The sequence below is a fragment of the Pelodiscus sinensis genome, chromosome 13, assembly GCF_049634645.1.
Source record: "Pelodiscus sinensis isolate JC-2024 chromosome 13, ASM4963464v1, whole genome shotgun sequence".
NCBI classification, from domain to species: Eukaryota; Metazoa; Chordata; order Testudines; family Trionychidae; genus Pelodiscus; species Pelodiscus sinensis.
Genome location: NC_134723.1, coordinates 33,777,778 through 33,805,017, shown reverse-complemented (window position 1 = coordinate 33,805,017; position 27,240 = coordinate 33,777,778). Strand labels below are relative to the sequence as shown.

At 43.4% G+C, this 27,240-nt stretch overlaps 1 protein-coding gene across 3 annotated transcripts in view; it reads right to left on the bottom strand.

Moving 5' to 3' along the window:
• Positions 1-27,240, bottom strand: part of CUL4B (cullin 4B) — a 44,163-nt gene that overhangs the window by 16,556 nt on the left and 367 nt on the right. The window contains exons 1-10 of one of the 3 annotated variants that reach the window (XM_006115399.2): positions 22,681-23,047; positions 21,277-21,780; positions 17,532-17,647; positions 10,291-10,394; positions 8,632-8,701; positions 8,088-8,161; positions 5,449-5,611; positions 5,255-5,344; positions 3,610-3,692; positions 419-486 (exon numbers count right to left, since the gene is read on the bottom strand). In XM_006115399.2, coding sequence (XP_006115461.2) covers positions 419-486; positions 3,610-3,692; positions 5,255-5,344; positions 5,449-5,611; positions 8,088-8,161; positions 8,632-8,701; positions 10,291-10,394; positions 17,532-17,647; positions 21,277-21,780; positions 22,681-22,693 — 1,285 coding nt within the window. In that variant the 5' untranslated portion in view covers positions 22,694-23,047. Of the gene's footprint in view, positions 1-418; positions 487-3,609; positions 3,693-5,254; positions 5,345-5,448; positions 5,612-8,087; positions 8,162-8,631; positions 8,702-10,290; positions 10,395-17,531; positions 17,648-21,276; positions 21,781-22,680; positions 23,048-27,240 lie in introns of those variants that run through there. The other 2 variants (XM_025180874.2, XM_025180876.2) reach the window with 2 other exon arrangements.

Sequence of the window (27,240 nt, the reverse complement as noted above, 5' to 3'; positions counted from 1 at the left end):
CATGGACTCACATTGACTGCTTTTACTTTCTTTAAAGTACAGTAGCATGTTTGCTTGCTAATCCTAAATCGTCTCTATTATTATATCTGGCCTAATGCAAAAGCTACCTACAATCATGGTCTTCAAAATGTTACTGGACATCCTCAACTCAACATCTCTATTTGAATTCCAGTTTTCCTTCTGCTTTGCAATGTATTTGAAGACACCATCGTGGCTCCTTACCTCTGAAAAGGAGAATGGGACTTGCCCTTCTGCAAAATGTTCCAGTGCTACTTCATGAATTGAGTAGCAAGGGGTATTAAAGAATGATGTGGCTTGTGTCCTCCCCCAGCACCTGAATGTGTCACTTTCTTTTCAGCACAGGAATGAAAGCCCCGAAGCAGTAATTAGAAACATTTCTATAAAGAAGAAAGATTACCTTTCTGAAGAATGGCTGTTAAATGTTCACCTAGCAGTTGCTTTTCTACAGTAGCAATTAGTGGCTTCCTATAGAAGAAATGTTTACAATTACTTTTCCTTTTTCTATCACTGACAGCTTTAAATCTTATTTGGAGAACAGACTAGCCTGTCTTAAATCTCTATGTAGCACTTGATAGACTCCTGATGCATAACTTAGGACTGTGTGTTTCACAAAATTATATATAAATATATTTAACTTATTTCCCTCAGTAGGTGACCCTATTGTCTGGTTGTTCACTAGAGATTTATAGTAAACTCATCACTATGGTATCTGAGTGCCTCAAGGTGAAGCCAACAATAGGGCAGAAAGTTAAGAAATATGTTTCCTCCGATCTCATGGAAGAGGGCATTCAGGCCCTCACAAAGCAAGACAACAGGTATCTGAACCAACTGCTCCTTAAAAAGGGAACTTTGCTAATAATGCATGCAGGAAGAAAGGATCCATTGAAGGAGCTAGCAGCTTCTTATGCTGGTGGCTGAGGTGGTGGTGTGAGGAGACAGCAAGCCTGGAGAAACAGCACACACAGACAGCAGTCCCGAATTCTTCCCCCAAAGAGTTTATCCCTGGGGTTGCTTCCTCATCCAGCATTCCTCAAATGCAGCCACCAGCAGGTGTTTTTTGCTGCCAGGACAGCCTCCAAAGCGTGGGGTGAAGACTCGGGGGGGGGGGGGGGGAGGGGGAAGGAGAGCAGCAGCCTCTCCCTGCCATACTCAGCTGTTGCTCCTGAATAACAGTCACCAAAGGCAGTGAGATGTACTGCCTTAGTGTTTGTTCTGGTGTTGCCAGAAGAGATTGGCATCCTGGACCACACAGCCTCCTCAGGGGCTCTAAGTAGCACTTCTGGAGACACATGGGGCCGGTATGCACAGCACTGGAAGTAGCTATAGTGTTCAGTCACTGAGATTCTCCCTTGGGCAGTTTACCTGTTCCCAACTGCTGGGGCATGAGGAACCTGGGGAACTCCACAGGCAGCTGGCGAGTTCCTGACCCTACTCTCGGGGACAGACACTTCCTGAAGAGTTACGAGGGTCAGTGACAGAGACTGGTTTGTCAGAGGGCTGGTGGCCACACTTTGAAGCCACCAAAATATTTATTGGGAGAACCCCTGCACTACATTAAGGGTACGTCTAGACTACATGCCTCTGTCGCTAGAGGTATGTAGATTAGGCTACCAGACATAGAAAAATGAAGCGGCGATTTAAATAATCGCCGCTTCATTTAAATTTACATGGCTGCCGCACTGAGATGACAAACAGCTGATCAGCTGTTTGTCGGCTCAGCGCAACAGTCTGGACGCGCGGGTGTCGACATCAAAGGCATTTGTCCACCACCCAGGAATACCTCATCCCAGGAGGCATACCTTGGGTGGTCGACAAATGCCTTTGATGTCGAAACCCGCGCGTCCAGACTATCGCACTGAGCCAACAAACAGCTGATCAGCTGTTTGTCAGCTCAGCACGGCAGCCATGTAAAGTTAAATGAAGCGGCGATTATTTAAATTGCCGCTTCATTTTCCTGTGTCTGGTAGCCTAATCTATATACCTCTGGCGACAGAGGCATGCAGTCTAGATGTACCCTAAGAGGCCTCAGTGGCCTGCTCACTTCCAGTACCAACGTAAGTCCTGCTGCCCATCTACTCAAAGAGGCCAGATGTCCTGTTGCAGGGCTCCTCTCCCTCCTAGTAACCACAGAAGTGGCCCCAGAGTACATCTCTCTAGGGGAATTCCAGCATCCTTGCCAGCCACCTCCTACGCTTGAGGCCACCCCAGAAGATAATCTTCATTTTAAGTTTCCAGGATGATGAATATGTTGTCTGAGAAACGGATATTCAAAACATTTTCTTCTATAAATGGTATTTACCTCCTTGGAATTTTCCCACTGAGATACCTAATAATTTTTGCTGGTCTTGCTCTACTTTCATTAGGAAAGTTAACTGAGTACAGGCAGTCCCCAAGTTACGCGGATCCGACTTATGTCGGATCCGCAGTTACGAATGGGGCTTTTCTCGCCCCAGAGGACGGGAGCGGCGGGACGCCCAGATGCGCCATGATCCGCCGCCCCCATCCTCCGGGGCGAGAAAAGCTGCTCCCAGTCTCCCTGGTCTGAGCAGCGGACCAGGGAGATGGGGAGCAAAGCCTCGGAGCACGCCAGCAGTGGGACAGCCGCGGCACGCCTGGACTGTCCCGCTGCCCACGTGCTCTGTGGCTTTGCTCCGCGTCTCCCAGGTCAGCAGACCAGGGAGACGGAGCAAAGCCGTGGAGGACTTGGGCGGTCCCGCCACCCCCGTCTCCCTGGTCTGCTGGGGGGGGGGGGGGGGGGGGGGAAGGGGGTGCAGCTAGTGCCCCCCCCCCCCCCCCCAGCAGACCAGGCTTTTCTTACCTACCCCTGGGGTAGAGCAGCTGGGGGCTGCCGGGTTGGTCCCGCAGCGCCGCTCCGGACCAACCCGGCAGCACCCCAGCTGCTCTGCCCCAGGCGTCCTGATTCAGCCGCTGCTGGTCACTTTCAGCAGCGGCTGAATCAGGACGCCTGGGGCAGAGCAGTTGGGGTGCTGCTGGGTTGCTCCAGTAGCGCCGAGGAGCCGCTGCTGAAACTGACCAGCGGCTGACTACAGGAAGCCCGAGGCAGAGTTGCTCTGCCCCAGGCTTCCTGGAATCAGACGCTGATCAGTTTCAGCAGCAGCTGACTTGGGATGCCTGGGTTTCTTACGTTGAATCTGTATGCAAGTCAGAACTGGCATCCAGATTCATCCGCGGTTGAAACTGACCAGTTTCAGCAGCGGCTGACGCCAGTTCCGACTTACATACAGATTCAACTTAAGAACAAACGTACAGTCCCTATCTTGTACGTAACCCGGGGACTGCCTGTAGTTGCCACTGCTAGTAGGAATACAGGCTCTCCCTCCTAAAATGCCAAACAAGTCACATTAATCGCCCAAAGTCAAATCAGTTTTTAAAAATCAACCACTCCCAGTTAGCTGTACAAGATAACAAAATTGGCTCCTAGTAATTCTGGGGAAAAGGAGAAGCGTTTGGCAGCCTACATTACATTCATATGCAAATAAGTCAGAAAATGAATGTAGTTATTTTGTGTGGCAAAAGCCTTCAATGGAATTAAAACAGAATGACTAAGTCAAGGCATATCACACTTACTGTGTACTCTGATCCAAATATGTGATAATTCTGTCTGCTTCTTCTTCTAATCGCTTGTTGACATGATGAAGATACTCTGGAACCTGAAAGATGAAAGAAAATACTGTTTAAATTATGAAGAAAATCTGAAGAGATGCAAGGACCAAAATCTAACAGCAGCTACAGATAATTTTAGGTCCAATAACACCAGGCCCTAGAGTAGGAACAGGCAAAATACTACCCATGGGCTGCATCAGTCCTGCCAAACCCGTCCTGGCACTGTCCCATGACCTAGCTATGGATGTTAAATTGTGTTTAATCAACTAATCGAGCAGTCAATGGAATTTCCATCAAGTACTCAGTTGATAAGGTGGGTAAACTGCAGAGCCGTAGCAGAGTTAGCTCCTGACTCCGGGAGCTCACCCTGCTGTGGCTCTGCCTTTTAAATGCATTAAGAGCCATCAGGCTCTTAATGCATTTACAAGGCAGATGTGCACCATGGGGGGGACCGGGCATGAGCTAGGACAGCTGATTCCCAGCTTGTGCCTGGTCGCCCCCCAGTACATCTCTGCTTCTCCTGCCCCCCGTGGAGATGGTGCTGGGGGGAACCGGCTTTTAAGCTGGCTCCCCCCCAGCACTGGCTCCTGCTCCCCCGGATGGAGGCAGCAAGGTGGGGGGGAAGCAACTACTCGAGTCACTACTCGACTACCTGATAAGCGCATGCTTATTGGGTAGTGGACTATTCGTTTACATCCCTAGGCCCAGCAGGCTCCCTGCCTGACATACACTTGCATGCTACTCAATGTGGCTGGCAATGGGGGACATGGGATCTCTGTCTGCTCCAGGGGGAAGGGATGGGTTTTGTGTTGGGAATGAGCGTGGTGCACAATCTTGCAGCTCCCGTTGGCCAGTTTAGGAAACTGCCTGGGTTGCTCTGAGCGACATGTGGGGCTGCAGCAGATAGGGAGCATGCCTGAGGGTCACACTGGGCTGCTGGCTGGGACCCTGCACCTGGCACCCCAACCCTTCCTGCACTCCAACTCCCTGCTTGAGGTCACAAATCAAACTCTCTGCACCCTGACTCAGGTCAGAATCACCTCCCAAGACCCTGGACCCCCTCCTATACCCCTCCTCCAGGACAGAATCCTCTCATGCACCCATACCTCCTCCCAGACCCCACACCCCATCCCCTGCCCTAGAGGTCACAAACCAAACCCCTGCGCCAGGCTACAACCCCCTCCCAGACCCTGTACCCCCTCCCTGTCACAACCCTCTTCTTCACCCAAACTCCCTTCCACACCCCACACCCACTTCTGCACCCCAATCCCCTAACCCGAGCTCCCTTCTGTGCCCTACCTCCATCCCAGACTCTGTATCTCCTACCTTACATTTTGGAGAAGAGTGCAGTCCTTGACCACTTTCCAAATTCTTGGAGTGGCCTCCTCATCCAAAATTATTGCCCATCCCTACCCTAGAGCAATGGTGCTTGAGTACATCTAGCACGAGTACATCTTTTAAAAGGTAAATTTGTAGGTTATACTACTGCTGAGACTATTTCCAGCTATCCTAGCACACAGAGAATGCAGTACAGGAACACATTCTGCTCTCTTGGAGCTCAGAAGTTTCATCGGTGGCTGTTAATAGGAAAAAGATTAAAACAAAATACCTCTCGTTCTTGCATAAGCCTCTGTCCCTCTGCTGCATAAAGACGATTAGTCTCTTCCAAGAATCTGTGTTCAAAAGAATCTTGATAAATCTAGGGAATGAAGAATAATAATTCAGTTTTAAGAACACACTATGCTTTAATACAAGTGCGATGCTTTTTTTCAGTTTTCTGCAAACTGAAGAAAATCTACTCACCTGCAAATCAGAAAGCATACTTAGAAGGCTTCGGAGCAAACTCCTATCAATAGCTTCACCATTTCTTTCCCTCTCAATCAGGAGAAGAATGCCATCAATGGTCTTGTTCTGAACTTTCTGATCGCTAATTATATGAGTCCTAAACAACTCTAAACCCATATCCCTAAAAAGGATTAAAAAACCTCTTAAATAATTGACATCAGTACCATCCTTGATTTATTTTTAACTATCACAATAAAAACCAACAGTACATAGTCGATTTTGATGCTCGAGTATTTACTGTCTCAGTTTCCCAAGACATTTCAGAGGCACGTAAATGCATACACACACATATACACACAAACAAACAGCAAACAACCACCAAAGGAAAACTCATGTATACATTCTCATATCTGTGCATACAAGTAAGAGATTTAGTTTTGATAATCACTTCATTTTAGGAAGTTAACCATTCTTGGGTTGAATTAGCTGGATTCAGAAAGATTAAAAACTCATGTTGCTTAAAAACTATTTCCTCAATTTAATATGAATGCTAGCATCTATTCAAAGATAAAGCAGATTTGTCAAAAGAACTAAACATAGAATGTAAGCCAAGGTACTAATCTCAACTCTGTCATTGGGTGTTCTTGGGCAAAGATTTTAAATGGAGAATGGCAATTTGGAGGCAAGGGTCTCAGTTTTGGTTGTCCAACCTGACACCTTAAATGGATTGGTGAATGGGTACTCATAACTTTCTGAAAAATTAGACCTTTACTAAGGTATATCAAGTTGCAGTCCAAACTCAAGCAATTCAGTCATCAGAATTCACTTTAAAAAAAAGCTGACCTCAACCTCTCATTGATCATGTCTTCACTATGAGATAATGGCAATGGTTCTCAAATTTCCCCCTCTCCTCCACAGACCACTTGAAAATTGCAGATTGTTTCACCAGACCCCTTGATGATCTTTCCAAATGTTGTTTGTACCATTAGCAAAGTAGTGTAAAGTGCTTTGTGTAAAAGTGCTATATATTAAAAAACCTTAACAATAAATGTTTTTTGTTCTACAAATAAAAGCACACGACTCATTTAAAATCAGCAGTGGTCTCTCTCCTGCCACAGCAACCGCACAGCTGAGGCTGGAAAAGAGGGCTAGCTGAGGCTGGAAAAGAGGGCTGGCTTTCCCCAGATCCAGAGCTGTGGTTGCTGGGAAGAGTCACCTTTCTTTGGTCGCTACAGCCCTGCATGTCCTAAATTCTCCCTACTGTCCCCCCCACTTACCTATTTTCCCCACTTCACTGCCGCTCTCCCAATTACTCCCTATTCCTGTGAAGGCCACCACCTCACTTTACATGTGCATCTTCTCCAGGGTCCAGGCACCTACTTAATGGATTCATGCCTGCAAGCCACTAGTTACGTGGGCAATCTTCTCTTGTGTGTGGCCACTTAAATGCACTTTAGACCACCTAAATGGAGCTTGCCAAACAGTTTGTGAATCTTGGAACCAGGGGTATGATTTCCCAGCTCATACACTTTCTTGCACTAGTGCAGTGGTTCCCAAACTTTTCGGCATCACGCCCCCTTTTTGATTTTTGAGAAACCCTCACGCCCCCCCCACCCCAAAAAAATAGCAGCAAAACTTGGGGTGGGATTGAGGCGGGGGTGTGTGGCTGGGTTGCCTCGCGCCCCCCCCTGGAATTTCTTCATGCCCCCCAGTTTGAGAACCCATGCACTAGTGTGATGAGAGCAATTGAAAGTATAAACAGTAGCATAGCAAAGGCAATGACAACAGTGGCATGGCTTAACCTGTAAATATGGACTTGAAATGGGTAAGCCATGCCATTACTGTCTGTCCTATTGAAGCTATACTTCTATTTATACTTGCATTACCTCAATGAGAACTAGTGTAAGTACATTTAGGAGACCTGGGAATCACAGCCCTAGCTGGTACTGTAGATGTAACCTTAGTTTCTCCCTTTATAAAAGTAGAACTTGTTCATATTTGTTATCCAATATATTTAAAGCATTTTATCTTTAGAAAGTTACATATGTACTAAATATCCTTATTACCTTTGATAAGCAGATGTGTAGCAAATAACTCTTTGACCCTAAATCCTAGATTTTCAATTACTGAATAGGCTTTCTTTTATTATGCAAACTGGAATTAGATTATACCAGTTCAGTTAAAATTTGGTGTTAGTCACTGCAAAACTCACACATTTCATGGAAATGAAATTCAAAACATTTCTCTCCAAGGAGTGAAAAATATAAACTAACGGAAATCCCTATATTTCAAAATACAGGTTGAATGTCTCTAGTCCAGGACTCTTGGGACCTGACTGGTGCTGAACCACAGAATTTGTTGGACCATAGGAGATCACTATTGTCTAGCAGCATTACCAACACTCCCACTGCTTACCTGGCTTTTAGAAGACACTTAGGGGTAAATTAGAGCTAAATAACAGCACAGAACACTGGGAGCTAGGATTGGTATCTGTAAACAAACTTTATGGACCATGGGAAACTGAAATCATGTCAGACCACAGATGTTGCTGGACCACAGTGTGCCGGACTAGAGAGGTTCATCCTGTAGTAAGACAGTATGAAAGAGTTTAAAAAAAAAAAAAAAAAAAACATCAATTTTATTCTTTGCATCCTTACCAAATTGATGGCAGCATTGAATTCTGAAGAACATAAGTTCGATCCAGGAACAAAAAGATACTCCTAATCATGATCTGTTGGAGGGGGAAAAATTATCAGCATTTCTATATCCATTAAAATTGAAATTCCAAATGTCATAAACCTCTATATGCATATGTGCCAAAATCATTACAATTTCTGGAGTATTCTGCATTTACTAGTATGCAGTGAGATGTTTTAAATAAGATGATCAACATGACATTTAATTTAGAGTGGGAAAGAATGAAAGGTAGTATTTAGACATGAACCAAGGGTAAAATTAAGATTCTCTCCCTCCCACCCCCCAAAAAAATGTTTATTGAAGACCAAAGTCATATGTTCAAAGATTCAGCTAGGGGAAGTGCTTTCAAAGCTACATTTCTACTAAGTCAGTGTCATTCCCTCCTATAAAGGAAGCCTTTACATAAGACATTAGATAACATTTCAGAAGCACAAAGTGTATTTGGAAAAAAAAAAAAAAAAAAGTAAACTGTTAGGAATATAAAAGGTTTTTTTTAAAACTTACCATTTGTCTGCAGTGATCTTGCCAACATTTGTCTATTTTCTTTAGAAAAAGAACACTATCCAGCGAATCCATGAAAAAGCAGTTAAGAAAATTACAACAAATCTCATTGCTGACATTAGCTACCTAAAAAGCTTGAGAACTTGTTTACTTTTTCACAGTTTTCAGAAGAATGCATCACAAATTTACTAGCCACCTTTAGAAAAGATCACAATTTTTTTCATATTTTACTTATTTTTAGTTTATATCAGAGTCATGATTAACAGTTCAGGGCCAGGGTAAAATTATCAAAAGCACCTAAAAATCACTCCAGTCCCTCAGTAACATTATCAAAACCAAAAACTTAGAAGCTTAATCTACTTTAATGATTGTACTTTGCTAACATGAAAAACATTAATTACATATTTTTTAAAATTAAAACACAATGATTTATTAAAATGTAAACAGACAAGAATGTTATAGTTTCAGATCATATTTTCACAGGGACTCAAAATTAAATTTTACATACGAGATCATTTCCAAGCACAAATGCCAGAATTAAGGTGCTAATGCCAGACACATGACCCCAAATCTTATAGGTACATGTCTAAATGTACCATTTGCATTATGTTTTATTGTGGGCATACAATATGCAGGTGTAATATTAGTTGGTTATTGAAAGTATGCCTCTTAATAAACTACTAGACTTTCCAGTTAAGCAGAAAAGCTTTAAAAATTGCTAAAGATCCCAAACCAGTAACTGAGTACTAGCTATTTCTAGACTCAATACAGTTTAAGATAAAAGTTGCTGAAATTAATTGCCTCTTCTTACCTGCACGTAAAGCAGTTTCAGGAGTCTTCTTGTGTTTTACAACAGTTGATTCCATTGCTAATTCTTAGAAGGTGTCACTGAAGGGTGTTGTAACTAGGGATGTAAAAGTGTAACCGTTTAAATGGTTAACCAATAAGAATCAGCTTATTGGTTTCCGTTACGGTTACACTCTGGCTTTCTGGGAAGGCTTTACTGCGGGCTCAGTAGCAAAGCTTATATACACATGTAAGTTTGCAACAGATGTAACCATGTAACTACTAGCATTTTTAGCAGTTACATGGTTACATTTTAAATGATTTTTTTACATCCCTAGGGGTATGTCTACACTAGCCACCCTAGTTTGAACTCATTGCTGGAGGAGTAACGGTAGTTCGAATTAGGAGCTTTAATTAGAACTACCTAGCCCGTGTCACGTGTAGCCACGGGCAGGTAGTTCTAACTACAGGGCATTTAAAAATGGTGGTGCCCAGGAACATGCAAATAAAGCCCGGGATATTTAAATCCCGGGATCATTTGTAAGTTCGAATGACTACATTAGCCACCCTAGTTCGAACTAGGGTGGCAGTGTAGACATACCCTCGTTGTAACTAAAACAGTTCACGGACTGCATTTAACCATATTGTTGCACTCCCCTTCAGTAACACTTTTTGCACAAGTAACACTTCATTGTTTCTGTGAAGATCTCAAATGGCTCTACAAACATTTATCTAGTAGTTTAGCAGAAATGGAAAGAACACCCACAATGCCAAACTATAAGATAATGCTACCTTTCCAATACCATCAACTGATGCAAAAGAAACACGAGACTCTCAGGTGAACAGACTTTCAGTTCACCTAAAGTTAAAGGATATTCTCTGAATTGATGAATTTGTGCTTTGATGTGGTCTTCACAAATCTGTCTCAATTGTTTATACAAATTTGCAGAAATCTTGTAGGAGCAGAGATTTTCAACAGCCTAAAATAAATAATGAAACAGATATAGTAAGATGGATTTATCCCTTCCATAAAAAAATAGCACGACAAGTTTTTGATCCTTGAGCAAGATTCGCCCACTCTTGAACTTTACATAACATACTGCTGCTTAGAGCACAGTAGATGTATAAATGACATTACAGCTATAACGAGACAAAAAGGGCTTGCTCCTAAATAGTTCACAATCCATGGATCTACAGACTTCATGGGACTCAGACTATGTTTGTGTTGGAATAAGATCTGTGGCACAGCTGCAGTTGATCTGGGTTACTTGACTCAGGTTCACAAGGCTTGGGCAGCAGGGCTAGAGACTGCTGTGTGGATGTTCAGGCTTATGGTAGAGTCTGGGATCCTCCCTGCTCAGGGACCCCAGCCTGAGCCTAAATGTCTGTGCATCAGTTTTACAACCCTGCAGCCAGAACTCTGTGAACCCGAGTCAGCTGACCCATCCTGGCTGCACGTGCTTAACTGCAATGTAGACATACCTTAATTGCCTAAGTGAGAAGTGTATGATTTGTCCCTACAGGGGATCAATTTTCCAGCAATTTTTGGGTTTTATTATTTTGAAGTACAGACACTTCAGGATTTATTTTATGAGCTACTGATCTTACTAAGCCATTTGTACTTCCACTGAGAGAGACAGGGAAGTGCAAGAAAGCACATTCGCGAGTGTTCACCCTTTCACACCCACCCCAAGTTCCCTCTAAACTCTGCCACATGTCGCCAGGTCACACAAGCTTAATTATGACTTGGACTTTTTTGGTAGTGCTCTGTATTCTATACTCTCTCAGTATATATATCTGAAGCCAGTGGTTCCCAGCCTTTTCGATACCAGCAACTGGCAAACCCATTCAAAAACATCTGGCAGATCAGTAACATGTTATTTGCATATCTGAATACTAATTATGCAAATGATGATTATACAAATAAAATGTTTCCAGTCCACCAAAAGCCAAGCCCCCAGTGCCAGGCCTAACCTCAAAAGCCCCAACTCCTCCACTATCCCTAGCACCAGCCACAGAATCTCCTGCACTCAACCTCTCCCTCCCCCCCCTCCGTTCCAGCATCCCGCCCTCAGAGGACCCCAGTGCCAGCCCTAACCCATAACTCCCCTCCACTATTAGCTCAACTTCCAGAGCCTCCCAGCACTAGCCCTGCCCACTCACCTAGCCCTTCGCTGGTACCCACGTAGTGGCAGCTCTGGGAGCCAGCGCTGGGGTACACTGCCCAGTGTCTCTCCTCCAGCCACAGCTGTTGGGAGATACATGTCCTTCCCCGCCTCTTGACCAACCAGTGCCAGGTAGGGGTGGGGTCTTCTCCTGACCACGGAAGAGCACTTCCCTGCGTGGCACCGGTTAGCTGACAAGCAGGGCAGCACGCTTCTCCCAACAGCTGCAGCGAGAGTGGTGTACCTCAGCCCTGGTCTCTGGAGCCACTGTGGCCCGGCAGTCAAGAGGTTGGGAATCACTATCTTAAGCTATCTGAGGGCATTGTTAACTATGACCATTTGGGTGTGAATTAGAAAAAAAAAAAAAAACACAGATGCATGCATCCTCAATGTTTAAGTGGAAAGTAAAAGGCAGTTAAGGTAAAGTCAGTAGGAATAATAGCATTGTGAAGTGACCCTGCTTATTATGTGGATGGCCCCTTCCTTGGTGCTTTCCTTTTATTGATTGTATTTATACTGAATGCACACAAACAACTGTAACAGTTAGGTTAACTAAGGTTTTTTGTACCAGAATATATGGGTATCAGAATATGTGGGTAGCTAATCTTTAGTTCCACATGCATCGTCTCTGTGATTTTCAGACTGCATTTACTCAGTTCAAAGTAAAAATGCATTCTGCCAGTGCCACTAACTCAGCATGGGATCTGACAGCTAAGCCCGGTTCTTTCTAGCTTCTGCATCAAGCACCAGCAGTAAAGACTCCACAGTCTGAAGTTAGCATTTCTGTGAAATGAATGCTGCTCACTCACCCATAATTATATTAACTCTAAAGGGAGAACAAGGAATAAAAAAATAGTGCGAACTTCTTGTGTCAGAAACTAACAGTTAACTCGGAATATATGGGATGCAGACTGACTGAGTTAGAGTTCATAGTATTTTCAATATACATTGTTTTCATGAATAAAAGTATCATACAACGTGCTACATAAGCATAAGCTGCTGGGAAAGTCACAACTGAATTTTCTGATATTTGAGAGCTTAAATTCTCGGTTTTAAGTTACATCAATATAATTTTTAAAAAACAATGATTTTCAACCATATTTCCTTTGCTGACCTTAACAGAAATTGAATGGAGGAGAGGACTCCTTTGGAAATCTTAGGCATAATCTGTGAACCACAGGCTGAAAATTACTGATTTAACAGGAAAACACTGTACAGTTCTTTGTTCAGATGGCACATAAGTTTCCCCCTCATTCTCTCATGCGTCTATAGCCTATGTTATCAGCTTCTAACTTACAGATCTTTAACAAGTGGAAAAAAGCCAGATCAAACTTTCAAGTAAACACAGGATACAAAATGTAACCCCTCTTTCATCCACATGGGCTTTGAGATTGGGAGAAATGACAACTGGATATGTAAAGATGGAACACCACCCTCAAGCCAGGTACACAACATCCACCCTGACTTAACTGACCTCATTAACACTGGTCCTCCACTTGATAATTTCCTTTTTTTGGGGGGGAGAGGAGAGGTTATATATATTACACACACATACCTGCCACTGTAATTTCCACTCCAATTCATTTGATGAAGTGGGCTTTATCCATGAAAGCATATGCCCTAATAAACCTGTTAGACTCTAAGGTGCTACAGTACTTTTTTTTTTTTGCGCAGATACAGACTAACATGGCTACCCCTCTGAGACGTAACCCTATCTGTCCTCAATCTTTTAGTTAATAAGCACAGCTAACAGTGTCTAGCCCTCTGTACTCCATTGGCAAAATGGTTTCTGGCCAATCCATTTGCACCTGATCCATCTCCGCTTTGTCCCTCCTAGGCAGCCTCTTTTGAAACGTTCCAGAATTCTGTACCCCCTGACTTTTGAAAACAGGGGCTGCATACATACCCACTGCATAGCGACTCTGTTTCCCATACTGCATCAGCGCAGGGACTTACGCACTTTGGAGGACTTTCTCTAGGTCCATTATGAATGGATGGATTTCAAACCATGTGCATTTATTTCAATGTGTAATAAGTGAAATTTTTAATATATGACATATGCACGCATGCGGAGCTGGATTAACTCCTGTGCGGATCAAGGGCTGTCAGTTTTTCGGAAGCCTCCTAAGCTCCAAGGTGGGGCCAAAAATGAGTGTTCAGAGAATGCATGAGGTGGCTATAGGCTGACGCAGGGTTGAGCATGGGAAGGGTGAGGGCTCTGGAAAGGAGCCAGGGATGAGGTGTCTGGGGTACAGCGGGGGGGCTTCAGACTGGGGCAAAAGGGTTTAGTCTAGAGCTGTGAGTGCTGGGAAGGGGGCTCAGGGCTGGAGGCTGGAGTGTAGGGATGGGGAGGGAGTTAGGCTGCAGGAGGGAGCAACTCCCATTTGCTGGTGCAAGCCCCAGACAGGGGAAGAGAGAGAGAGAGAGCAGTTGGCTCTGCGTGCTGCCTCGTACTGGCCAATGGGAGCTGCAGGCAAGGGAAGTGCATCGATGGAGCTTCCCAGCACTTGCAACTCCAGCCCTGTTTGTAACATGTGGGGGACAGCAGTGCACAGAGCTATGGCCTCCAACCCCATGGCCAGGTAGAGCTGGAACACAGAGGCTTTAGTGTTGGTGGCCCAAGGCCTTAGGCTAAGTGGACTCTGCAGAAAAATCTGCACTTTTGGTAGCCTGGAGATCTTCTGAAGCGGTCCCCTTAGCCTAGTACCCTGGGCTACAGACCCTAAAGCCCCTTTCTTAATCCAACCCTGCATGAGCACCTGTATATTTGGAGTTCCATACAGTTATACATATTGGAAAAAAGTCACAACTCGCTTGTGTCAAATAGGATTTTCAAATATTTTGTTTTGACCCCAGATGTCAATTACAAAATACATGCATTTTAATGGAGAAATTCCACACCAAGTACGAAATTTTAAGAAAAACCACACACAATGTTTTTTAAAATACACAGGTAGAGGGAATTGCCAAGCATGTGAAAACAGTGGGTTTTTTTTAAATGGAAGTATCTCCATATATACTGTACAACTGCTATTGCAACATTATAATAAATCAATATTTAAAATTATTGTATTCAAGACATTTTGTTATTGCTAATGCTGCAAATAGCTACACTATACTGAAAAGATGTCTGTGACTTCAGATGTTCCTACTTGTGATTCACAGCAGTGGGTTATTCAGTATTAAGGCCCTGCTTGGGGATTCCACACTACCAAATGTATTAGCCATACTCAGGACATGGGACCAAGAAGCCTCCTCATCATGATATTCAATGGGTTAGTTTACATTTGTTTTGTGGGATAATAAGGTGTGTGTGGGGTGAGAGAGAGAGAGATCAGGTCTCAGGCCCTAGCAATAGGCACTTGGAGAAATGTTTAAAATGTCCGATTACAAATAAAATCAACTTTTTAAACAGGTAATTACTGCCAAAGTCTAGGCCTCTACTTTTTAGTATTGATGTACTTAAGAAAATTATTCCAGCAAATAAGTGTTTGTATAAAGCTTTGAGTTCTCCAGGATTATTTAGCTGCTTATCTCTGTACACTCTTCCTCAACTTCAACTTCAGAAGTAGATGAACTAACACAGCCCTAATGGCTAGTAGTCTAAAAAATTAAAGGCTTAAAAAAAAAAATGTTCACTCAGTGGGATTTTACTGGCACACAGATATGTCAAACTAAAACCAAGAAGCTTAACTCTGTTAAAAAACAAAATCTGAATACATCCTTTTGAAAACTGTGGGAAGGAACTTCCATAGGCTTCTTTTTGGCCATTCCCGTCTCTGCTTGGATAATAACGTCTGCCAAAGCATATTTGGAATCGGATCCATTTACCAAGCAGCTGTTCACATGCAGCACTGGCTTATTTAGCATTTTAAATACTAGCAATAGCTATTACTATTTTTAAAATACGACATTTATTTTTAGATTCAACTTAAGAGTACAATCATAATATTTCTATTCACTTAAATATATTTAAATAATTATAACATTATAGTTGAGATTTTCAACACATACCAGGATATTCAAAGTCACAATTCGCAAAGTAGTTGTGACTCACTCTCCATGAGCATAAAGCATAGTGAAACCTGGTCTGTTTCTAACCTCTAAGAGGCTAACTTCATTTATTACTTTAAAGTAATGTCAAGATTCTCAGTAAGACTTTGTAGATAAAGGCCATCTCTACTAGTTAACTGATTAGTTTGTCCTTTGAGTGGTAGATCAAGGATGTTAAATATTGGTTAATTGACGTGCCAAGTCTCTGGCAGTGTGCAACCAGTGTGCTCCGGCCTCACTCCTGAGAAGCCAAGCTCCCCTTGGGCGACAGGCAGCCAGTCCGCAATGCTGCTGCCTCTGATAAAGAGACAGCAGCACGAGATGGCAGCAGCCCCTGTCTAGGGGACGTCTGAACTCCTGGACCTGAAAATGAAAATGAGCTTGGCTGCCTGCCCGTGGGGCTCCTAATAAACTTTGCATGAAGAGCTGCAGCAGGGTAGGTCCCGGACACATCACAAGTCAGGGGTGAGGCAGGCTGCTGGCTAGCCTGCTAAAAAATGTACTGGCTAGGGGAAGGGGGGGGGGGGGGGGGAGAGAGAAATGCATGGCTTCTGCTTATCGGTTAATCGACTACACCATTACATTCTTATGATAGGTTGTATTTTTCTTAAAGGCGTATTTGCAGTTCATTATTCAATATGGTACAAACCTCATTTGTACACAGTTTAAATACTTGGAAATCAACAACTGCTTTTGTATCTAATTTGCCATCAATTCCTTCAAATGCTGCAAACAAGACACGCTTTACTGTGGAACCATGTATATGCCAAAAGTGAAATTTCAAAACCTCTCTGTTTTTGACTAAAAGTCCAAAACAAGAATCTGAAGTATATGTAATATATGCACCGGGCAGTAAAACATTGGGACAAAAAAAAAAAAAAAAAAAAAAAAAGGTCAGTACGTGTTCAGGCAATTCAACTTCAATAAGACCTCAATACAGAATGCCATTACATATTTACTATAGCCAAAACCACATTCAAAATTCACCTGAAAAAAACATAAAAGCCTTTTTAAATGATAAAAGCTCGAGGAGAATAGGTGTACTTATTTACAACTAGGTGCAGCACTAAGTGGTATAAACTCCCCTAAGTTTAGCCAAAGTAACTGTGATTTCCTAAACAGTTTGAGGAATGTAACCACACATGAAGAAGTAGAAATGTAATTATATAAACAGTGAAGAGCTTAAAAAGGCCTACTACTCAGTTTAGACCTGACAGCATTCTTAAAATAAAATAAATCAGGGCAAAATAATCATTACTGAGGCATAAGAAAAAAAAAAGGAGTTTAAAATATTTTCACAGGTAAATATACATAATTCTAATGGCTAGCAATGACAACCAGGTGAATATGATTTTAATGAGAAACTATGGTGGCATTTTATATCTACTTAAAAAGTTAAACGATTTTTTAAATTAAAAATGGTTGTTCATGATTCCAAATTATGAATAGATTGCGTTTAGACAGACACAAATTGATTACATTTTAATCCAAATTGTCCGTTTCTTATCTAAACACCAAACATTTTAAAAGTTCATGTTTCTCCTTGAGCAGCTACACAGCACAAACTCAAAAACAGTAGCAAAGGGAATACAGCTTCTTGCCTTATTTAATTAATGTTAACTGTTGCAAGGGAAACTACACCTTAGATTATGCTCTTGGCAGGCAAAAAAGTTCTCAGTTCAACTTTAGCTTCTGAAAATCCTCTCTTGTGGATTTTTAAATTCATTTTGAGAAACTGTTCTAAGTAAACAGTTTGCTCTCTGGAAAAGCAGCTCCAAAATGTCATATTTCCTTTCTATTTTTAAAATCACAAATAAGTTTAATATGTGAAAAATGAACAGAGCATGTTCAGATGTTATTTAGAATGAAGGGCTTTAAACAGAGACCAGGCCCACCTACCTGATAGAGCTCTTCTAAATTGTACTTAATTGAAGTACTATTCTGGATAGCTTCCACAGCTTCTTTCAGTTTTTGCCAAGTTTCATCTGTGTAGTTTTCAGGCAATTTAGGCTTATCTAGGAGATAAAAATAATACTTGAGATCCTTTTTAAGGAAAACAGAAAATTCTAGTTGTTTTATAATGTAAAGATGACAAATTCGCAAATAAACATTCCACTAAGGATGTTAAGAGGTGGGTACAATGTGTATAGACTATACTATTACTCAATAAGGCGCTCAGAAGGAGCTACCCCACTGTGGCTCGGCAGTTCAAAAGTAGTAAGAGCCAGGCTCACAGGCAGCCCGGCTCCTACTACATTTAAATTGCAGAGCCACAGTGGGGTAGCTCCTGGACCCAGCATGAGCTGGCCTGAGCAGCCTCCCCTGGCCCACCTGCACTGCTGCCTCTGATGGAGGCAGCAGTGCATGGCCGAGGTGGGGGAGAGAAGCGGCACCACAGAGACAGTGCTGTGGCTTTTAAGTTGGCTCCCCTCAGCATCAGCTCCTGTCTCCCCTCCGCCTTGCTGCCTCTGAGATAGTGGCAGCAATGGGGGGAGGGGGGAAGAGGTGAGGGAGGGTGGATGGGAAGGGGAAATGCTAGTAGTTCATTTGACTGAACTACTAGGCTGATCAGGCAGCCTACTACTTTTACATCCCTAGCTTCCACTAAACATATATGAAAAAAATATCTTTAGGTATAAATCAGATTCTGCTTTCACTATTGGGTAGAGCAATGAAATTCTAAGTTTCAACTTGATTCACAGTGTTTAAGTCACTCTGTTGTGCCTGCACGTCACAGCGCTTGTAGCACAGATACCATCACTGGTCCATAAACTCTGCAATGCCTAGGTCTTAATAGTTCAAGTGAAAAAATATTGTCAGTCTATACTTTCATTAATACTGATTTTTATCAAGCTAACAGCACAGTGAAAATAATTAGAAAGTGACATATGGATTTATCATTGTGCATCAGTAAGATGAAGACAGCCTTTTATGTATAACACACGTTCCAAGACAGAGAACTATACATATCATATACATTTTTAATTATTAGTATGTACTACACTTCCTTGGCCCTTGTAGAGATGTGTTTTAGGTCCCAAGTGGGAAACTGGTGAAGGAGACTCGTCCCATCAATGTATGCAGATTTAAGCTATACTTACACAGGAAATATGATTATAGACTTCTGTTTGCAAAGAAAACCTTCCGGTTTGAACCAATGCAGGTCTACAGGTTCCAGGGGTGGGAGGAGTTTAAGGAGAAAGATGCATACACTTTCAGATAAAGTTTGGCCCACAGTTTAGGTTTTGTAAATCCATTTTTTAAACAAAATTAAAACAGAAAAATTTACTGTCATTTTTTGGGGGGAGGGAGTCAAAATAAGATGGCATTTTGTTTTAAATATACATTTCCTATTTAGGTTCTCATGCACTAAGTAGAAATGTAATTAGCCCCCTGTTATCATCAAAGTTAAATGAATTAAAAAAAAAAACACGTGAAATTACAGTTTTAAAAACTTTTTATAATTTTAATAAGGTGCTAATAGTAACACAGATAGGGTTATAATTTAAAAAAATGTTTTCAACCTGTCATTTAATACTGACTAAATTAATAGCAGTCACAGAGCTGATAAATATTTGAAGTGTCAGCCAACACAATTCATAATATGCAACAGGTGCTCACAAGAATGTGTAATCTACAATTTTAACCAACATTACAAAAGTTGTGTAAAGCTACTGCACATATTCCATTCACCTACGAGCTGTTAGAGAAGCCATAAACGAAGACTAGATTTCAGTTCTATCATGTACCACGATCCTAAAATTCCAGAACGGAGTCAAACTAAATGTGGATAGTGCATTCTGACGCAGGAAGGAAGAAGTTTTGTAAGTAGTATCAGGAATACCAGAAGCAAAGTTATAATCTAATTTGAATATTCTAAATAAGCACTAGATATAGATGCATGACAAATTTACTGTCCTGATTAAGGCAATAAATTCCTCTACTCTTATATGTCTTTAAAGCACATGAAGTAGTTCAGTATCCTTTGGGAAGAAAATGTTATATAAACCACTGTTTGCTCAAAGTGAAGAGAAGAGGGGCAGGGAAATATATTGTCAGATTAGCATGTGGTGGTCCAAGAGAAGAAAGATGGAAAACTGCATGAACCTTGGATTTTGTACATAAGAACGGCCGTACTGGGTCAGACCAAAGGTCCATCTACCTCAGTATCCTGTCTACCGACAGTGGCCAGCACCAGGTGCCCCAGAGAGGGTGGACCGAAGACAATGATCAAGCGATTTGTCTCCTGCCATCCCTCTCCAGCCTCTGACAAACAGAGGCCAAGGACACCATTTTATCTCCTGGCTAATAGCCTTTTATGGACCTAACCTCCATGAATTTATCCAGCTTCTCTTTAAACTCTATTATAGTCCTAGCCTTCACAGCTTCCTCTGGCAAAGAGTTCCACAGGTTGACAACACGCTGTGTGAAGAAGAACGTCCTTTTATTAGTTTTAAACCTGCTACCCATTAATTTCATTTGGTGTCCTCTAGTTCTTCTATCATGGGAACTAATAAATAACTTTATCAGCCCTCTCCACACCACTCATGATTTTATAGACCTCTATCATATCCCCCCCTCAGTCTCCTCTTTTCTAAACTGAAAAGTCCCAGTCTCTTTAGCCTCTCCTCATATGGGACCCGTTCCAAACCCCTAATCATTTTAGTTGCCCTTTTCTGAATCCTTTCCAAGGCCAAAATATCTTTTTTGAGGTGAGGAGACCACATCTGTACACAGACAGACGGCTCACTGAAAGCTATGCGCATTCCTTGTCTGCTCCTATAGCGGCTCATAATGCAGCTACTTGCTAAAATAGCTCACATGCCACATCACATCATCTTAAGCTTTGCAGCAATCAGCTTTGCCATAATTTTGTCTGGCCTCACATAGCACTCCGAAACTCAAGTAACAAGAGCAGCACAAATCCTACTGGTGAGAGGGTGGAAGTGGAGCAACAAGGAGAAGAAAAAAAAAAGTATGCCAATCCATTAACAGGCCTAGAGAAAGGAAGAACTCAATCATAAAAATCTCAAGTATCAGAGGGGTAGCCATGTTAGTCTGTATCTGCAAAAGCGACAAGGAGTCTATAAGGTGCCACAGGACTAACAGATGTACTGGAGCATAAGCTTTCGTGGGCAAAGACCCACTTTGTCATGTGCATCATAAAAATCTTAGTAATCACCTAAAAATGTAAGTTAATTTAAAAAGAATTAAAATAAGCACAGACCAGACAGTAATGGACAAAATGAGAAGTGCTGTGCCTATACAATTATCTTTTGCAGAGACCTGTCAAACAACCTGGACTAACCTATGTATTTTTTTCAGTCAAAATTTTTACCTCAGGAATAAGCAAACGTTATCATTTGAAATAAGGGTGACTTAAAAGCAAAAAACAGGAGTACAACGTCTCAAATTCTTCCTCTCAAGAAACAGTGAAAATTGCCTTAAAAGTAATCCCAAACTATGGTGTCTGCCTCCAAGTGCGTACAAGATTTGTCAAGTTTTCCCTTTTACATTCACATGTAGGTATTTACCAGAGAAGAGTATTTCCAGTAAATCCTATTTACAAGCCAACTAGATCGCTTGTCATGTTGAAATTACACATAATCGAGTATCAACTCATCAAATTATGGTTTGTTGTTACCTTTAAAGTTCTTGATCACTAACTTCTTGGCAGAGCCAGGTTTACTGTTGGCGAAACTGGAGACCGTGGAGGAGGCAGCTTTGGTCAAGCCATTTGCATGATGCCCCACAGCCACAGAAGAAATCAAAAGGCTTTTATTTTTGAATTGTTGCTGGTGCTGCTGCTGAGAAGAGGCAGCAGGAGAAGAGGATGAGGAAGACTCTTCTGCCATCTTCACATCGAGTCCAATAAAATCCAGGGAGTCCTCAAAGCGCAGCTTCTTCTGCAGGTGATGGTTGGATGAGGGGCCACCAGAAGAGGCGGTGATGATAGAGGAAGATGATGAGTTTTTAGAAGGAGAAGAGGAGCAGGAGGAAATGGAATCAAACTCTTCTTTTTCAGAGTTGTTGCTGCTGTTGTTTAACTTTCTCTTCTTGCAGGAGGAAGAGGAGCTGCTGCTGCTATTACCATCAGTGGTAGGTCTGACCTCCTGAGCTGCTGGTGGGGGGTTGGGGGAAGAGAAACCTGTGGGAAACATGAACACACAGAGGTGAACTGCCTGAGGGGCATCAAATTCTTTTGGTGTGAGACAGAGAGAGAGAGAGTTAGTCAGTCTCTGGTTTGTTTTCTCTCAGAGGAGTCTCTTAACTCCTCCTTTCTGCCAGGACAGTCTTTCAGTTCCCTCCTCCTTCACTTTCTTCTCACAACAGAATGACTTATTTCCTCTCTTCACTGCTCCTTTGTTTCTTCTCAGCAGTTTCTCATGCCTCTCTTGCTTCTATGCTTCCCAGCAGCTTCTCTTCCTTCTTCTTCTCTCCACCCTATAGCCTCTCCCAGTCCTCTCTATACCCGGGTTCTACCTTTTCTGTTCCCACTGGGGTCTCTCAACTCCTCTCTCCTTCTTTTGCTCCTGCCCGCTTTCTCCAAGAAGAAACAAAAGGGGCGGCTGAGTGAGTATCTCTCGCTCCCTCTGGTCTTTAGACCCCTTTCTCCACCTCCTCCCTTCCCCGTTTCCTTCCTTCCTCTTCTCCTCAGCCCCCACCCCCTCGCTCGCTTTCCCCTCTCCTCTCGCCTGAGTTCCCTCGCTCTCGCTCTCTCGTCTCCCCCTCTCTCCCTCCTTCTCTCTCCCTCGCGGGAGGGAGGAACGGCCCGGGACGGATCGGGGCTTGTTATTGTCAATACAAGGGAGAGAGGGAGCCTAAAGATGGCGGCACATCCGGCCGCCAGGCATTGTGGGAGGCAACCGCCCGGAAACTCGGCTGAGGCCCCCAGAGCAGTGGAAGCCGGAGAGTGGGGGAGGGTCTCTCGTCACCGACAGACCGGAGAACGGGGCGGGGAACAGTCTCCCTGCGGGGCCTTCTCCCCGCTCGCTGGCTAGTTTAACCTGCCACCTTTTAGCACCCCTTCCGCTACCCTCTGACCTACCGGAAGTGATCATGGTGCCGGCTGCTCGCGCCGGGTGACGGAACGGGTCGTTATCCCCTCGCGCTCCGGAGCGTGGGGTACGTCGGACGGCAGGAGGCGTGGTTACAGCCCGACTCCGCGTGGCAGCAGGAGGGGGAGGGGCTGGGTTGGCTCCCTGTAGGATCCCGTGCCCGCCCACCCCACCGTGGACGGGGTTGGTTTGATCCTTGTCGGCTGCCGTACCTCCGCCTTGTCGAGTGAGGTAAGCGCAGGCCCCCGTGGTCCTTGGGCTCCGCCCGCTGCCCAGATCAGGGATGGGGCGGCTTGGGCCCGGCTTCTGTCACGCTCGCTCAGTGGGCGGGGGCGCCCCCTGGCGCGGCTCCATAGAACTGCTCCCTCCCCCTTAGCCGCTGGCAGAGCCGGCCCCGTGGGGTGGGGACGCCTCCCCGCCCACTTAGCTCGCGGGCTGCAGCCGCTCCCGCCCTGGGGCCGGGCAGTCTTGGGACCTGCCTCTCCTGGCCGGGGGGATGCCCATAGTCCCACGGCCCTGCCTCCCTCGCCCTGCTGCCTGCGCCCCGGTCTGAGCCTTTCAGGCAGATGGGCCTGTTCTCCCGAGCCGGACAGCACCGCCTTGATCATCGGGTCTGACCTGCTGCCCTGGGCAGGTCTCAGAACCTCGCCCGCCACCCACTCTTCCTCAGCTGTTTGTGGCCCTCAGCTGCAGATTGCGTTGCCTTCCTACCGCCCCTCTTAGGGGTTTGTAGAAATGTCTGGGGGTGGGGTTTGACCCAAACCCTGAATGGTTGCATTACTGCAAAAACTCACAGTCAAGATCATCTGAAGAAGTGGGCTGTGCCCACGAAAGCTCATGATGCCATCTACATGTTTTGTTAGTCTATAAAGTGCTACCAGACCATTTGATGATTTTAAAGTTTATTCTGTACAGGCTAACTCTGCTACCCCTGAAGCCAAGATAATGTAAGTGCATTGTAACCCTTGCCCTGCCTATGAAGGCATACTGTAAGCTATCTACTTGACAGCTGGGGAAATATTCTGCAATACTTGGGCTTCCCTGGTGCCTTCTGTCTGAGGATGCTCTGACAATATTAAACAGGACTATGTAGCTCTTTAAAGACTAACAAGATGGTTTATTAGATGATGAGCTTTCGTGGGCCAGACCCACTTCTTCAGATCAAATAGCGGAAGAAAATTGTCACAACCTTATATACCAAAGGATACAATTTTAAAAATGAACACATATGAAAAGGACAAATCAAATTTCAGAACAGAAGGGGCATGGGGGCGGGGAGGTAAATGTCTGTGAGCTAATGATATTAGAGGTGATAATTGGGGAAGTTATCTTTGTAATGGGTAAGATAATTAAAGTCTTTATTCAAACTTAGGTGTAAAGTGTCGAATTTAAGCATGAATGACAGTTCAGAGGATTCTCTTTCAAGAATAGTCCTCTGAACTATCATTCATGCTTAAATTCAACACTTTACGCCTAAGTTTGAATAAAGACTTAAATTATCTTACCCCATTACAAAGATAGCTTTCCCAATTATCACCACTAATATCATTATAACTCTGCTAAAATTTAGCCTAATGCAAATTTTCACAAAACTTTATAATCAAAATAAGTTTGGCTTTTGTTGGGTTTTAGAGTTAGAACCATTGGCATTGAGAGGGAGATAATTAGATCCCTTTCAGAACATCCTTTTTTGGTAGTGGTATGTTTTCATAATCAGAAAAAATATAAAAAATAGTCCACTGAATGTACTGTTGTGAGTCACTAAGGACTGGGAGATATTTGTGGGTGCTATCAGACACTGCTGTTGCAGAAAGTCTCAAAGAATTCCTCATAGTAGCTCACACCTGTTTTTTTTTTTTTTTTTGACAGAAGAGGTCCTCAGAAAGACTGCTGGCAGCTATGTTATGCTAAAAAAAGATAACACTAACGTTTCTTGACAGAAAGCATGGTTTACAGAGATCTGGAAGAAATTTTACCGAGTTTTGCTGGAAATCTTTTTTTGTCTGAATACTAGAAATAAAGAGCTCAGACTTAAAACCTTGCATTTTTTCCATATGCAAGATATTTTGGAAATTGCTTTTGAGCCGATGTGTAATAGAATAAGTGTGCAATTATGTGGTTACTAATAGTGTAATAAGAAAGGTAAAATATAAGTGTTGCTTTTATTACTTTTTAGTCTAGTTAGTTTAGCTAGTCTTTATCAGTTTGCTCTTCCCTGTCTGCTTCTTCATGTCTCCGAAGCTATTTGAGAATTTTAAATGCTGTATACTTAGAACTAGGGATGTAAAATGCTATTTCATTGGTTAACTGATTAAACAAATTGTTTAACTGGTTAACTGAGTAAAGGGAGGGGGCGTGCCCCAGCCCAGTTGGGGTGGAGCAGTCTTGCTACCCCAGTGCTGCTTCTCCTCTAGGGATGTAAGAGAGCAGTCAAATTCTTGACTACCCGATAAGCCTAGGCTGACTACTTGCATTCCCTCCTGCCCCTTGCAGCCTCTGTATGAGGGGCATCAAGGGGGGGAAGCAGGAACCATTGCTGGGAGGAGCTGATTTAAAAGCCCGTTCCCCCAGCACCGTCTCTCTGGTGAAGCCTTCCCCTCCCCTGTGCGGCTGCCTCTATCAGGTACAGCAGTGTGTGTGTAGTGGGGGGAAGGAGAGGTTGGCCGCAGTGGGCTCAGGCTCGCAGTGAGCAGAGGCTGCTCCAGCAGCAGTCCCTGTCTGCGAGGGGTAGAGGGTTGGGGGTGGCTGCTGGACCTGATGTGAAGACTGAGCAAGCTTGGCTCAGTCCCAGTTTGTAGTGGGTTTGGGACCTATCCTTGCTGCAGCTCTGCATTTTAAGTGTACAGATTGAGCCTCTCTAGTTCGGCACCCTTGGGACTTGACCAGTTCTGAACGAGAGGATTTTCTGGACTACAGGAAGTCAGTATTGTCTAGCAGCATTACCAACACTTCCACTGAGAGCTAGGACTGGTGGCTGTAAACAAACTTTATTGGACTGTGGGAAACTTGGCCACATCCATGAAAGGTGGACATCCAGCTAACTAAAATCATTCTGGACAACAGATGTTTCTGGATGAGAGAGTACTGGATTAGAGAGGTTCAACCTGTAGTAAAATGTGCACCTGGCTCTGACTATATTTAAAATGCAGAGCCATAGCTGTGGTAGGTCCTGGACCCGGCTCAAGTTGGGACTGAGCTGGGCTGCCTGCGCACCCAGCTCTTACTACATTTAAACTGCAAAGCTGCATTGGAAGTAGCTCTTACATCTGGCATGATCTGGGACTTAGCACCTTCCCCTATAGACTAATTGTGTAGTCAATACAATTACCTGCCTCTTAACATCCTGACTGTCCTCTCCTCCCCTGCTGCAGACAGTGGCTGCTCTGGACAGGCTGGAGTAGCCCCTGCCTGCAGGTGCCTGGGCCCACTGTGGATGGGGCTGCCATGGCAAGTGGGGAGCTGCTCTAGGCCACACTGTTTAACTAGTTAACCTTTCACATCCCTATTTAGAACCTGCTAGGTGATTTCATTTGGAGTTGAGAGTGCAAAGTAGCTTGCATGAGGTACTCAGTGTAGAAATGCCACTGCTAATTAAGGTGTTATGCAAGCTAAGAAACAGGGAGTGCCCTGGCTTCCGTGTAAATCTTGGTGAGATTAATAATGATGAACAGTTGCATTACAAAACTTCATTATAAATGCTTTGGAATTTATTCAGTCTATATGCAAACATTCCAATCATGCAAAAATTAAAGTAGCCTTGAAGTCTTGGTTTGCAGATGTGCCTCCAAAGACACTCATATGCAGAAAAGAACCTGGGAGAACTGAAAAACAGAGGTGGTGGATATCCTGTTTTGGAACCCAGTGAGACAGAAAGAGTTCATCTTATCAGAAGACGGGAGATACTAGTTTCCTGGTGGAAGCCTTTTGTGTGATCCCTGTGGCCAAATTATGCTCTCAGTTTTACTGGTTATATATTTAGGTACACTGAAATCATTCCAGGTTTATGGCTGTGTTATTGGGGGCAACATTTGGCCTGTTCTTCATGCTATTTGCATATTGTGTGAATACAGTAATTTCTTAACTGTAGCCCTCTAAAAAAGGGTAACCATGTCTAGCAAGGCTATGCTTACTAAGATGTAGCTGTATTACAGAAAATAAATGTCTTCCACAAAGCTCAAAGAAAATCCTCTTGGAATAGTTAGTGTCAAATTTCCCCCTTGTTTATACTCCAGTGAGAGAATAACAAGACTATTTGTATTGAATGAGGTCCCTAATTATTTTTTTCAAATGAGACTACAAATAATTGCTTTTTAAATTACTTATTTATATACTTGAGTATTTATATAATGTTGGAATTCCTTAATCTCTCTGAATTTCATATATTTATCATTTCTCCATGAGTATGTTTATTTTACCATTTGAATAAATGTTGCTTTTTATGCAGGTATCATTTTATACTGTGTATCATAGTTATAATTTTATTAAACATTAGGCCCTAGTAAATTGTACAGTATCAAGGTTGTTCAGTTCACTTTGCCTAGAAAAATAAC